This window comes from Trachypithecus francoisi, unplaced genomic scaffold (assembly GCF_009764315.1).
Source record: "Trachypithecus francoisi isolate TF-2019V2 unplaced genomic scaffold, Tfra_2.0 Lachesis_group21, whole genome shotgun sequence".
Taxonomy (NCBI): domain Eukaryota; kingdom Metazoa; phylum Chordata; class Mammalia; order Primates; family Cercopithecidae; genus Trachypithecus; species Trachypithecus francoisi.
Genome location: NW_022681467.1, coordinates 16,331,798 through 16,344,376, shown reverse-complemented (window position 1 = coordinate 16,344,376; position 12,579 = coordinate 16,331,798). Strand labels below are relative to the sequence as shown.

The following is a 12,579-nucleotide window of genomic DNA, read 5'->3' as shown; positions in this document are numbered from 1 at the left end:
TTGTCACAGTTTTTGACTCTGAAATCACCTATGCACCATGCCACTAAGAAACCTATGGTATTAACATATGAGCAAATAAAAATCATCTTGAACAAGTATCTCTCCTTGGAGTTCCTGGGAGCAAGTAGGGTTAAGGGGCAGACTGTAATTATCATTACTCTTACGATTGGTGTCAATCTCAAGTGTGAAAAGAGATGAGCACAGAGACTGTGACTTAGCACAATAAGCTTTTTATTGTATTCTTAATTTGAGTCTTAGAAATTTTGAGACTTAATTTGAGTTTAGAAATATTAAGAATATTCTTAGAAATAAGAATACCATTTCTGTCTAATTCCATCTTCGTGCTCTGACCTAAAGTCTTTTCAAACAAAATGTTTTTGTTCTTAAATAATAAAAACTGAAATAAACACATGAAGGAGAAACGACATAATGGAAGGAGTGAGAAAGTAGATAAATTAATCTATTTAATATACCTTCTTTAAGAATAGAAATTCAAGGGTTCAAAATGCAATTTTAAACTTTTTTTTTGTTTTTAATGTATGAAAGCTAAAATGTGTTTTTGTACTGGATGGAGATTAAAGGTAGATAAAGTTGACATGCAGAGGACTACAGGTTTCCAGTATGCTTTGGGTCCTTGGTATTCAACATGTTTTCCACCCTCTGCCTTTTAAAACTTGCTCTTTGGATCCCAGGGTAACAAATGATGCCCGAGAAAATGAAATGGATGAAAACCTGGAGCAGGTGAGCGGCATCATCGGGAACCTCCGTCACATGGCCCTGGATATGGGCAATGAGATCGATACACAGAATCGCCAGATCGACAGGATCATGGAGAAGGTGAGCACATGGCAGTCAGCAAGTCGCTACTGCGAGTTACTTCTGAAATGACCATCAGGAAGTGTGAAGGGCATAACAAGATCCTCAAAACACAACCTTGGATTCAGGCTTACTGATAGCTGGAAATGTTTTTCATTTTCCAAGAGAAGAATATAGGACTCAGCAACAGAATTGGAGTGAAAATAAGAGGGTCAAATTTAATTCAGCAAATATTCTCAAAGGCTCCTGTCAGCCAGGCATTGTGCTAGGCACTGTGGGCCACATACACATGAGAAAGACACCACCCCTACTGCAAAGAAATTCACAGCCTATGGGAGGCAACGAGCCTCCAGACGAATTTTCTATCACTCAAAATATAATTCAGTAAGAGATCCACAGATAAAATGCTAAACAAGGTTAGATAAGGAAAGATCTCAAGAGGCAAAGTTCGGGAAAATCTCAGAATAAGTTGACTTTGAATTGAATCTTGAAGGATGGTTAGTATTAATAGTTTGTCAAGTGGAGGTGGTGAAGGGATAGAATCAGAAAATGGGGGAAGAATGGTCAGTTTAGTCAGAACATGATTATGAGCTTTGTTTTTATAAATGCCAAAGCTTTAATGATAATTCAAAAATATCCAGGTTCCATTTCCAGTTTAACAGTTCACATACCCAGAACTAAAAATAGGGAATTTTATATGATGAAATTGAGTTTACAAAGGACACCAGACTTGGCTCTAAGATCCATCATGTCAACGTGGGCCATAAGAAAGACTGGAGGGAGTAGACTGGGAAGGGGTGTGTGGGGGGGCTTAAAATTAAAAGAGATTGGAAAGAAACACTGGAAAGTTCCTATAAAGAGACCTAGGGCACCAAAACCTGATATTCTACAACACAGAACTCCAACATAATTTATATTTCCGTGTTTCATGTCCTTTCCTCAATCAGTAGGGTCTTGAATATTGATTACAAACTCTTATGTCCAAATGCTAAAAAGGAGAAATAGAGGCATTATAGATTTAATGATAATTGTACATCTATAATCTACTCCATGTGGATAACTTATGTTGTGTGTTTATTCCCTGGGAGATGTTGAAGTTCTTTGTCTGATATCCTGAATTTTCTTAACATAATTCATTTCATTTTGGTGAGCAGAGAAGGATACTTTTAAGACTTTTAGAATCATAAATCTAAATAGTAGTTTCTTGGTATGCAAGTAGCCTCCAATGACTTGAAAAAGGAATAAATAGACATAAAGGGAACACTTTGTCCTGTTGTGTTGTACATACTCCATGTTAAAAATATCTGATTGCATATTTTACCTGATCAATATGAGCTATGCAAACTTTAGTGCTGATTGGCAAAATACTTGTGCTTTGCTTACTTTTGCAAGTAATGGCATGCTTATCATTGTTAAGAAGGCTTTCACATGATAAAGCTTTTAATGCTGTGTAAATCAATAGATATTAGAATAATATTGAGAGTTTCAAAACTCACTAGAGCCAACACAAGCTGACCTAACCCATTACGGCCCAGAATAATGAACTAAGAAATCATTGCTGAGCTGCCCTCCAACAGAAAAACAATTTGAAAAAAAACAGGAAGTATTCATTTTCTATTAATGGACCCACTTTACTTGCAGATGCAGCTAGATAATGCATCAAAGCCAATTAGGGTTCCAGAAGGAGAGTCTTTACTAATAGAAGGGTCAAACTCTTATTGACAGAGTTGAACTTTAAGCAAGAAAATGTGTTCCTGGAAAGGCAAGTGGCATCTTGATTCTGCCACTTTGCATTTCTAGTTCTCATCTTTAAGGAGAAGGTTTTCTTCTAGGCCCAGTGTACTATAAAGACAGAGACATATACAGTTACAAGGTTTAATCAGAAGCTAGGCAGGTGGGATGGGTAATGACTGTTTCAATTTGTATCATTCCTTGAGTGTGGAATCATTGAAGTGGGTGAAGGGTCTAATTGCCTTTGAATAATTAGTTTCCGGTCAACACTTTAGCCCCCTTTTTTCAGAATCAAAATCCACACATGATTTAAATAGAGCCCGCTTCAACCCAGCATTGCCCCAAATGATCATGTCACATGAACTGCACAATTATTAATAGATTTCCACCTTTTCATTGAAGTTCTCATTTCTGATAACAGGAAACAGTATGCAGAAGTGTCCTGCATATCTAAGATGTAATTACAATCACACTGTAGGGGTAAGGAGAGTCTTGTGATGTTTCTATCATAGTCTCTCCTGACTCCAACAGCAACCTTTACCCAGCTCTATCAATCATGATCTTTTCTCATCACTTGGATCAATAGTGAAGTTTTGGGAGTCCTTAACAATGAGATTTTCAATACATCCTCATGAATTGTCAAGAAATTACTTTATTTAAAAATCTCATTTTCCACTTAAGGGTATTTATATATAAATATATATATTATGTATATATTATGAATATATATATTTATATGTAAATATATTTATAAATATAAATAACTAATCTTATATATAAATAAATAACTATATATAAATAACCATATATATAAATAAACAACCATATATAGATATACCTTCTAAGGCTAAAACATAATTTTTTCAGAAAACTTACTGAATTGGAAGCAAACCCACATCAGAAGGTTTATGGGAACTGTTGCTAAGGAAATACCTTAGCAATGTTCAAACTTTGATTTAAAGTTATCAGTGGTAAGTTAGGCATGCAGTCCCAGCTACTCCCGAGGCTGAGGCGGGAGAATTCCTTGAGCCCAGGAATTCCAGGCTGCAGTGAGCTATGATCGTGCCACTGCACTCACACCCCAGCCTGGGCAACAGAGCAAGATCCCATCTCTAATAAGCAAATATATAAATAAAAATAAAGTTGTCAGTGGTAGATGACAGGCACACGTTGGAATACAGTGAGGCTGATGCTTTAGCAGTCCTCACGTTCTTCTGTCAGTGAGAAAACACAGCATTTGAGAGCTAAGACTTTGAGTTCTAATAGGGTTTTGCCATTCACCAGCTCTGTGACCTGGTTGCCTCACCTGAAGGATAGTAAGAGAACCATTCAGACCTAGAATCAGAACAGGCTGGAAGTCTGAGCTGGCTCCTAAAAGTTACCTGGCATGGTCTGAAGTTGAGATTCCCAGAGTATTCAGAAGATGGGCTGAACAGCTCCTTCTAACCTTTTACTGGCTCTCTGGTGGTCATCCTGGCCTTCTCACAAGGACAAACATGTAACATATGTTGCACTCCAGCAAATTTAGAATTTTCTAAATTGAAACATAAGAACTGGAATGGGACAGCCATCATAAATAAAGTCCTACAGCGTATAAGTAGGGTGATCATAGGAGCATTCTCCAAATACCAGGAAAACATCTGCAAGGAGATTCCAGACTTTTTTTTTCTAAAAGGAGCTAATTCTTTTATATAATAAAGGGGCAGTACTTTCTGTGTCAAATACTGCATGGGATGGAATTTTCATATGCTTCAGAAGTAAGTTAGGTGGAAATCACAGATGCTCACTGAACATAAGTCTTTTTCAGCTCCTTCCTTGTCGTGGTACACAGAAATACAAAGCTCCTCCCACATCCTTTGATGATATCCAGAGTAACCTCAAATATCCCCAAGTGAAGGCTCCTCAGTGCATTCTTATACAGGAGATCCTAGAATGTTTGTGCTCAGAAATGCCATCATTTTTAAATGAATTGTTTTTCTGATTTTAGCTTTTCAAAGCATTTACTCTGGCAACATAATAATTCAATCTACAGGAACATTTCACATTGCTCTGATCCTGTAATTTTCCTTTGCACTGAAGTGTCATTATTTCTGATACCATTTGTAGCTGGAAAGGGAGAGCTTAAGAACCAAGTAAAATTGGAGAGATTATCCATTTTCCAGTTGAGAAACCTAAGGCCAAAAATATGAGTCTGCAGTTCAAAACAATCAAAATCAGTGCCCTATCTTACCATGTAAATGCCGATTTTAAAAGACAAATCTCAATTATCCAAACAGATGACAGAGAACCATTGCCAGGTAATTCGAAGTTATGATTAATGTAGAAACATGTTTATTTTAACTTTGCAAATTTCTATTTGAACATGGATAATTCTAATGTCCTGAGAATTCACAATATGAACTGAATAGAGAAGACTCAGCTCAGTAGAAATAGGGAAGTACAGCACTGCAATAGGTACAAAGTTGGTAATCATTGAGTGATACTGGTTGAGAGAAAATCAGTTCAGATTCCCCACACTGCCTGGCAGCCTCCTCCTCTTCTTCCCAGGCTGTAGAAGGATAGACAGCATTAGTCAGGGAAGGACAAAAGAACAGCCTCAACAGAATCGTTGTCTTCACCTCTGCTTGCTGATGCATTTTTCTCGGGGGTGATGGGAATCATTCATTTTCTGGAGTTTAAAGATTTATGCTGGTAGCAGCCCTTGGTTACATGCTGCATATACTACAAACGTAACCCAAGCAGTAAAGAGATCAACCAAGAGATTAAAGCCAGCCAGTTACAAAATCATGGTAAATGGGCACCTGTTAAATACAAGACAGTTATGAAACTCATAGAAATGAGTCTTCAGAAATGCACTTAAAAACTATTAAGCATCTCAGAAGCAAGCCCAAGTTTTCACACAGTAACAATAATTGCAAGATAAACTAATGAGCCCTTCATTTTGCAAAACATTATTCCAAGCACATTATGTATATAAACTCATTTGATCTTGACAAATTGAATAGTAAGTGATGAATAGTGTAGATTCTGACTCCAGGTTGCTAGCATTCAGACTCTGGTTTCTCCATTTATTAGTACTAAGACTTCAGACAAATTTTCCAGATCCTTTCTGCCTGCTTTTCTCATTTGGAAAAGGGAGCTAATAGTAGTACACACTTTATAGTTGATGTTGTTAATCTTGATGTTGTCAAAGTTTAACGAGTGGAACAAAGTACAGTTGACCCTTGAACAACATGGGGATTTAGGATGTCAACCCCCATGCAGCTGAAAATTTTTAACTCCCCAAAATTTAACTACTAATAGCCTACTGTTGACCAGAAGCCTTAATGACATAAAAAGTCCATTGACATCTATGTTTTATGTATTATTTACTGTATTCTTATGATAAAGTAAGCTGGATAAAAGAAAATGTTATTAAGAAAATCATAAGGAAGATAAAATACATTTATAATACTACACTGTATTTATTGATACCATCAGTTTATACAATTTGTTTACAAGATGAATCATCGGTCTGAAATCTTCAGAACATATTAAGCAATTCAACTTTTTCTTGAAATGTTGTGACTTTTTTTGCTTTTTGGTAGCACTGCTAGCATCACTGGTGGCACTCTGTATGGATGCCATGATGTTATTCAAGGTTTACCGTATTGGGCTAAACATGATTTTTTAAAAATGTGAAACTGCAAGGGATCACTTTTTACTGCACTATGCAATTTACTGGAGAGATGGTGAGGATGATTAGCATCACAGAGCATTTTAAATGGATGTTCACAACACTTGAGTTCACCACAATAGCAGGAGGTGGCTATGACATTATTAGAGTAGTACAGTATGGACTACAGTTAATTTTATACAATTATGATTTAATACTGCATCTTTACATTTCTCTCAACTGCAAATAGTCCCATGCATAGTCTATGTTTGTTTAAGTCTCATAAATTTTAACTTTTCATAGTAGATTTGTATGTATTTTATGGTAGTAAATAATAGACTAGACTAGTATCTACATATATTTTATGCATTCATGACGTGGCTAATATTTTCTTAATTTTCTTAATATTTCTAAGTAACACATTCATCTCCAAGTTTGCCTTAATTGTTGCAAATCTCCAAAGGATTTTCCAATATATTTATTGAAAAAAATCCTGGCTAGGCACAATGGCACATGCCTGTAACCTCAGCATTTTGGGAGGCTGAAGAGAGAGGACTGGTTGAGCCCAGGAGTTTGAGACCAGCCTGGGCAGCGTAGTGAGACTTCATCTATACAAAAAATAGAAAAATTAGCCAGACATAGTGGCATGCACCTGTGGTGTTAGCTATTTAGGAGGCTGAGATGGGAGGATCACTTGAGCCCAGGCAGTTGAGGGTGCAATGAGCCATGATCACACCACTGCTCTCCAGCCTGGGCATCAGAGTGAGACCCTGTGTCAAAGAAAGAAAGAAAGAAAGAAAGAAAGAAGAGAGAGAGAGAGAAAGAAAGAAGAAAAAGAAAGAGAGGGAGAAAGAAAGAAAGAAAGAAAGAAAGAAAGAAAGAAAGAAAGAAAGAAAGAAGAAAGAAGAAAGAAGAAAGAAAGAAAGAAAGAAAGAAAGAAGAAAGAAAGAAGAAAGAAAAGAAAGGAAGGAAAGGAAAGGAAAGGAAAGGAAAGAAAGGAAAGGAAAGGAAAGGAAAGGAAAGGAAAGGAAGGAAAGGAAAGGAAAGGAAAGGAAAGGAAAGGAAGGAAAGGAAAGGAAAGGAAAGGAAAGGAAAGGAAAAGGAAAGGAAAGGAAAGGAAAGGAAAGGAAAGGAAAGGAAAGGAAAGGGAAAGAAAGAGAAAGAAAGAGAGAAAGAAATAAATCCATGTAAAAGTGGATCCACACCGTTTAAACCCATGAGGTCCAAGAGTCCACTGTACATGCTCATGCTCATTAGCAATATTTTTTATCATCCAGGTTGGAAACGAGAAAGCTGAGCCCCAAGATGTGATTTGTTCAAAGGGACGCTGCTAATAAATTAGCCATGGTTTCAATCCTACTGTATAAGAAATGTAATTCAACTTGGTCCAACAGATGTGAATGCCTACCATAGAAGTCATTGAGTGTCTTTCCAGGATAGAAAGATAAATCATATATAAGCCTCTGCTCTCTGGTAGGGAAAATTATTGAAAATGAAAAATAAGCTTCTACCATCACGTTCAAGTAGAGCCATAGCTGTCATTCTGGGAAGACAAAAGAAAGGATGGCCCATGCTGACCAAGGAGGTTTTTAGTGGTTTCCCCCAAGAGGAAGTATTGGACCTGGACCCAGAAGGGTGAATGGATTTTTAAGGGGTAACCTGAGTTCTGTTTCTTTTCCCCCTTTTCTAGGCTGATTCCAACAAAACCAGAATTGATGAGGCCAACCAACGTGCAACAAAGATGCTGGGAAGTGGTTAAATGTGCCCACCTGTGTTCTCCTCTGAATGCTATCGGGCAAGATAGCTCCTTCATGCTTTTCTCATGGTATTATCTAGTAGGTCTGCACACATAACACACATCAGTCCACCCCCATTGTGAATGTTGTCCTGTGTCATCTGTCAGCTTCCCAACAATACTTTGTGTCTTTTGTTCTCTCTGGGTCTCTTTCTTTCCAAAGGTTGTATATAGTGGTCATTTGGTGGCTCTAACTCCTTGATGTCTTGAGTTTCATTTTTCCTTTTCTCTCCTCAGTGGCATTTGCTGAAAAACAACAATTTAGGAATGCTCAATGTGCTGTTGATTCTTTCAATCCACAGTATTGTTCTTGTAAAACTGTGACATTCCACAGAGCTACTGCCACAGTCCTTTGAGTGTCAGGCTCTGAATCTCTCAAAATGTGCCGTCTTCGGTTCCTCATGGCTGTTATCTGTCTTTATGATTTCATGATTAGACAATGTGGAATTACATAACAGGCATTGCACTAAAAGTGATGTGATTTATGCATTTATGCATGAGAACTAAATAGATTTTTAGATTCCTACTTAAACAAAAACTTTCCATGACAGTAGCATACTGATGAGACAACACACACACACATAAAACAACAGCAACAACAACAGAACAACAACAAAGCATGCTCAGTATTGAGACACTGTCAAGATTAAGTTATACCAGCAAAAGTGCAGTAGTGTCACTTTTTTCCTGTCAATATATAGAGACTTCTAAATCATAATCATCCTTTTTTTAAAAAAAAGAATTTTAAAAAAGATGGATTTGACACACTCACCATTTAATCATTTCCAGCAAAATCTATGTTTGGCTGAAATTATGTCAAATGGATGTAATATAGGGTTTGTTTGCTGCTTTTGATGGCTACGTTTTGGAGAAAGCAATCTTGCTGTGAAACAGTGTGGATGTAAATTTTGTAAGGCTGACTCTTACTAACCACCATTTCCCCTGTGGTTTGTTATCAGTACAATTCTTTGTTGCTTAATCTAGAGCTATGCACACCAAATTGCTGAGATGTTTAGTAGCTGATAAAGAAACCTTTTAAAAAATAATATAAATGAATGAAATATAAACTGTGAGATAAATATCATTATAGCATGTAATATTAAATTCCTCCTGTCTCCTCTGTCAGTTTGTGAAGTGATTGACATTTTGTAGCTAGTTTAAAATTATTAAAAATTATAGACTCCAGATGATCTGCTTTAATTTCTTCATGGACTCGCCTGATTTTGCACTCACATGAGAAGAGAAAGCCTGGCTACCCTATCCCAGATACTAAAAATCAGTTCTGTGTGCCGAGGACAGTGAGGGGGGAGGGGGGAAGATAAGATTTAAGCATGATTCCAGTGGCAACAGACAACTTGGCTTGGTTCTCATAACCTGCTCTAGAATTACCTTGTGAATTCAGTGTTGACTAAGGAAGAAAATGTAGTTATCCAGAAGACATAGAAAAAAAATTATAGGAAAAATATCTATGGAACCCAGGCATGGCCCTACATAGGTTCAGGTATATCTGGTGTCTATCAACTCCAATCTTCCTTCCTTTCCACAAAATCTTCACCATCTAAAATTGAGGGCTTCACTACCACACCACCACTGACTCCCTGATTTTTTTAAACAGCTTTACTGACTCACTATGAAATTCACCCATTTAAATATATAATTAAATTTTTTTGTATATTCGCAGAGATATGCAATCTAATTTTAGAACATCTTTATCACTGCCACCAAAACATCCCATACCTATTAGCAGTCACTCTCATCTCACTTCTCCCAGCCCTAGGGAACTACTGGTTTCCTAGTTATCTCTATAGATTTGCCTATACATTTCATATAAATGGCATCATACAATGTGTGGTCCTCGGGAACTGGCTTCTTTCACTTAGCATAATGTTTTCAAGGTTCCTCCATGTTGTATCACAGATCAGTACTTCATTCTTTTATTGCCAAATAATATTCTATTGTATGCATAGATACTATTTTGTTTATCCTTTCATCAGATTAAGAATATTTGCATTGTTTCTGCTTTTTGACTTATTTATTTATTCACTTATTTATTAAGACAGAATCTTGCTGTGTCGCTCAGGCTGGAGTGCAGTGACATGATCTTGGCTCACTACAACCTCCGCCTCCCGGTTCAAGCGATTCTCCTTCCTCAGCCTCCCAAGTGGCTGGGATTACAGGCGCCTGTCACCATACCCAGCTATTTTTTTTTTTTTTTTTTTGTATTTTTAGTAGACATGGTTTCACCATGTTGGCCAGGCTGGTCTCAAACTCCTGACCTCAGGTGATCCACCTGCCTTGGCCTCCCAAAGTGCTAGGATTACAGGCATGAGCCACCGTGCCCGGCCGCTTTTTGACTATTACGAATAACGCTGCTATGAACGTTGATGTAAAAGTTTTGTGTAGACATAAGATTTTTTGTTCACTTGCCCCACAGTTTTACCAACATCATTGCCTGTCCCACCACAACCACCACTAACACCTCCACCACCATCACCTCCACCACCATGACCTCCACCATCACTATCCCTACTCCTACTAACACCACCACTGCCTCAATTACCACCACCTTACCTTTTCCACTGGCTCTACCACCTCCACACCATCTTAACCAGCATGCCCATTACCTCCACCCTTATTACCATTATAATCACCATCATCACCTCCATCGCCACCGCTGCTCCCACTGCCACCATCACTACCACCACCTGACCACCACCATCTCTTCTGCCAACATCATCATCATCACTTCCATCACCTCTGCCACCTCCTCCACCTCTCTCTACATCCCCGTAGTAGCAATGCAGATACATTCATCCTGGTTGCCTTGGTTGACTGTCAGATAATTTTACCCATAAAAGCATCTCTGGAGGTTTGGTGAGAACAATTAAGGAGCAAGAACAGTGATGACAGTAAAAATGTGTAGTTCTTTAATTTTTCCCAAGCCTGAGAACAGGCTCTGTAAGTAGCCAGAGGCTTTTGTAAGTTATTGTAAGGAACAGTAGTAACAACAAACTTATTCCTTAAAATTAAGGTAGTAGAAAGGATGCTAGAAGATGGGAAAAGTGAATAAATTTACTGCACATGTCAAAGCTGCCAAGGGGTCAAATACGGGCTACATTTGAAAATTCTGTTCCAGACTCCATCTGTTCTTAGCCAGATGAGTGAGTGCATTTCCACATCGTTTGAGTAATTAAAACCTTTCACTGGATACACGAAAAGTAAGATGCAGGCATTTTGCTTTAAGGCCTGTCACATGATTCTTTCTGAAGCATATTTCTTTTGATGATTGAGATTATCCAACCACAGCTTGTATGCAGTCATCTCCATTAGGCTAAAGGGAGACCTATGCCCCAGGGATGAATCAGCTCTGGGTAATGCGCTAACTCAGAAAGTACATTAGAAATGAAATGATTAGGGCAATGTGGAACACTGTGAAAACTCAATCTTCTACCTCCCTTGTACTTGGCACTGGCAGAGGACCCTTCTACAAAAGACCAGAAGGTGAAGGGTGGCCTCAGATCCCAGTAACAGAGTCCTTTTCTCTTGTCGGACTCTCATTTCTATTTCTGTTACCCTTCTTCCACATCCTCCTACAGCCACTGCTTTCACCAACTTTCCCCAATCTCTGTGTCACTAATTCATTAATAAATTGATGATTGCATTGAACAGGAAAAGAAAGGAAAGAAAATTCATATTTTGTGATCATCTTTCTAGTACATGCCAGGCACTGTGCTAAGTGCTTCATTTATGTTGACTCATTAAACTCTTAAAAAAAGAGCTTGGCAATTTGGCAAAACCAGCATTATTAGACCCGTTTTGCAGATGAAGAAACTGATAGTTTATTTGAGCAAGCTCTCTCAGCTAATAAGTGATATGGGTGTGATTTAAGCCAGATGTGTGTGACTTTGAAGTTTTAGAGAGTCCTGGAATATGCATTTCAGGAATGCACCTCTGTCAATTCAGCCAGCCAAGAAACTCCTGGAGACATTTGGTTCAACAAGGAGAAGCAAAGAAAGATGGACTAGATGTCATAGCAGAAGGTCCTGGTGAACCTACCTTTCATTCACTCATTCATTTAAGAAATATTTATTGAGCTTCCATTGTATACCAAGCCTTATTCTGCATATTGGAAAAACAGCAATAGGAGAAACAAAAAGCAAACAGACAAAGCAGGGAAAATTCCTTGCATTAACTGAACTTACACTCAATCTACAGAGAGAGAGATTAACAATATATAAAGTGTATGCAGTGGTAAATGTTGTAGAGAAATGCAACACAATGAAGGGGGTGCGGAGCATAAGAGGTAGGAGAAAGGGTGTATCTTAGTCCACTTGTGCCACTATAACCAAATACCATAGACTGGGTAATTCATAAATAAAAGAAATTTATTTCTCGCAGTTCTGAAGACTGTGAAGTCCAAGATCGAGATACCAGCATTGGATGTCTGGTAAGGGCTGCTCTCTGTGCTTCAAAGATGGTGCCTTGTTGCTGCATTCTCTGGAGGGGACAAACTCTGTGTCCTCACAGGGAAGAAGGTAGAAGGACAAAAGGGACTAAGCTAGTTCTCTCCAGCCCTGTTAAA

At 38.0% G+C, this 12,579-nt stretch overlaps 1 protein-coding gene across 4 annotated transcripts in view; it reads left to right on the top strand.

The window, feature by feature from the left end:
* Positions 1-9,182, top strand: part of SNAP25 (synaptosome associated protein 25) — an 88,036-nt gene extending 78,854 nt beyond the window's left edge. For all 4 annotated transcript variants that reach the window (XM_033185617.1, XM_033185619.1, XM_033185620.1 and 1 more), the window contains exons 7-8: positions 693-837; positions 7,893-9,182. In XM_033185617.1, the coding sequence (XP_033041508.1) occupies positions 693-837; positions 7,893-7,961 (214 nt within the window). In that variant the 3' untranslated portion in view covers positions 7,962-9,182. The remainder of the gene's footprint in view (positions 1-692; positions 838-7,892) is intronic.
* Positions 9,183-12,579: the final 3,397 nt, after the last annotated feature.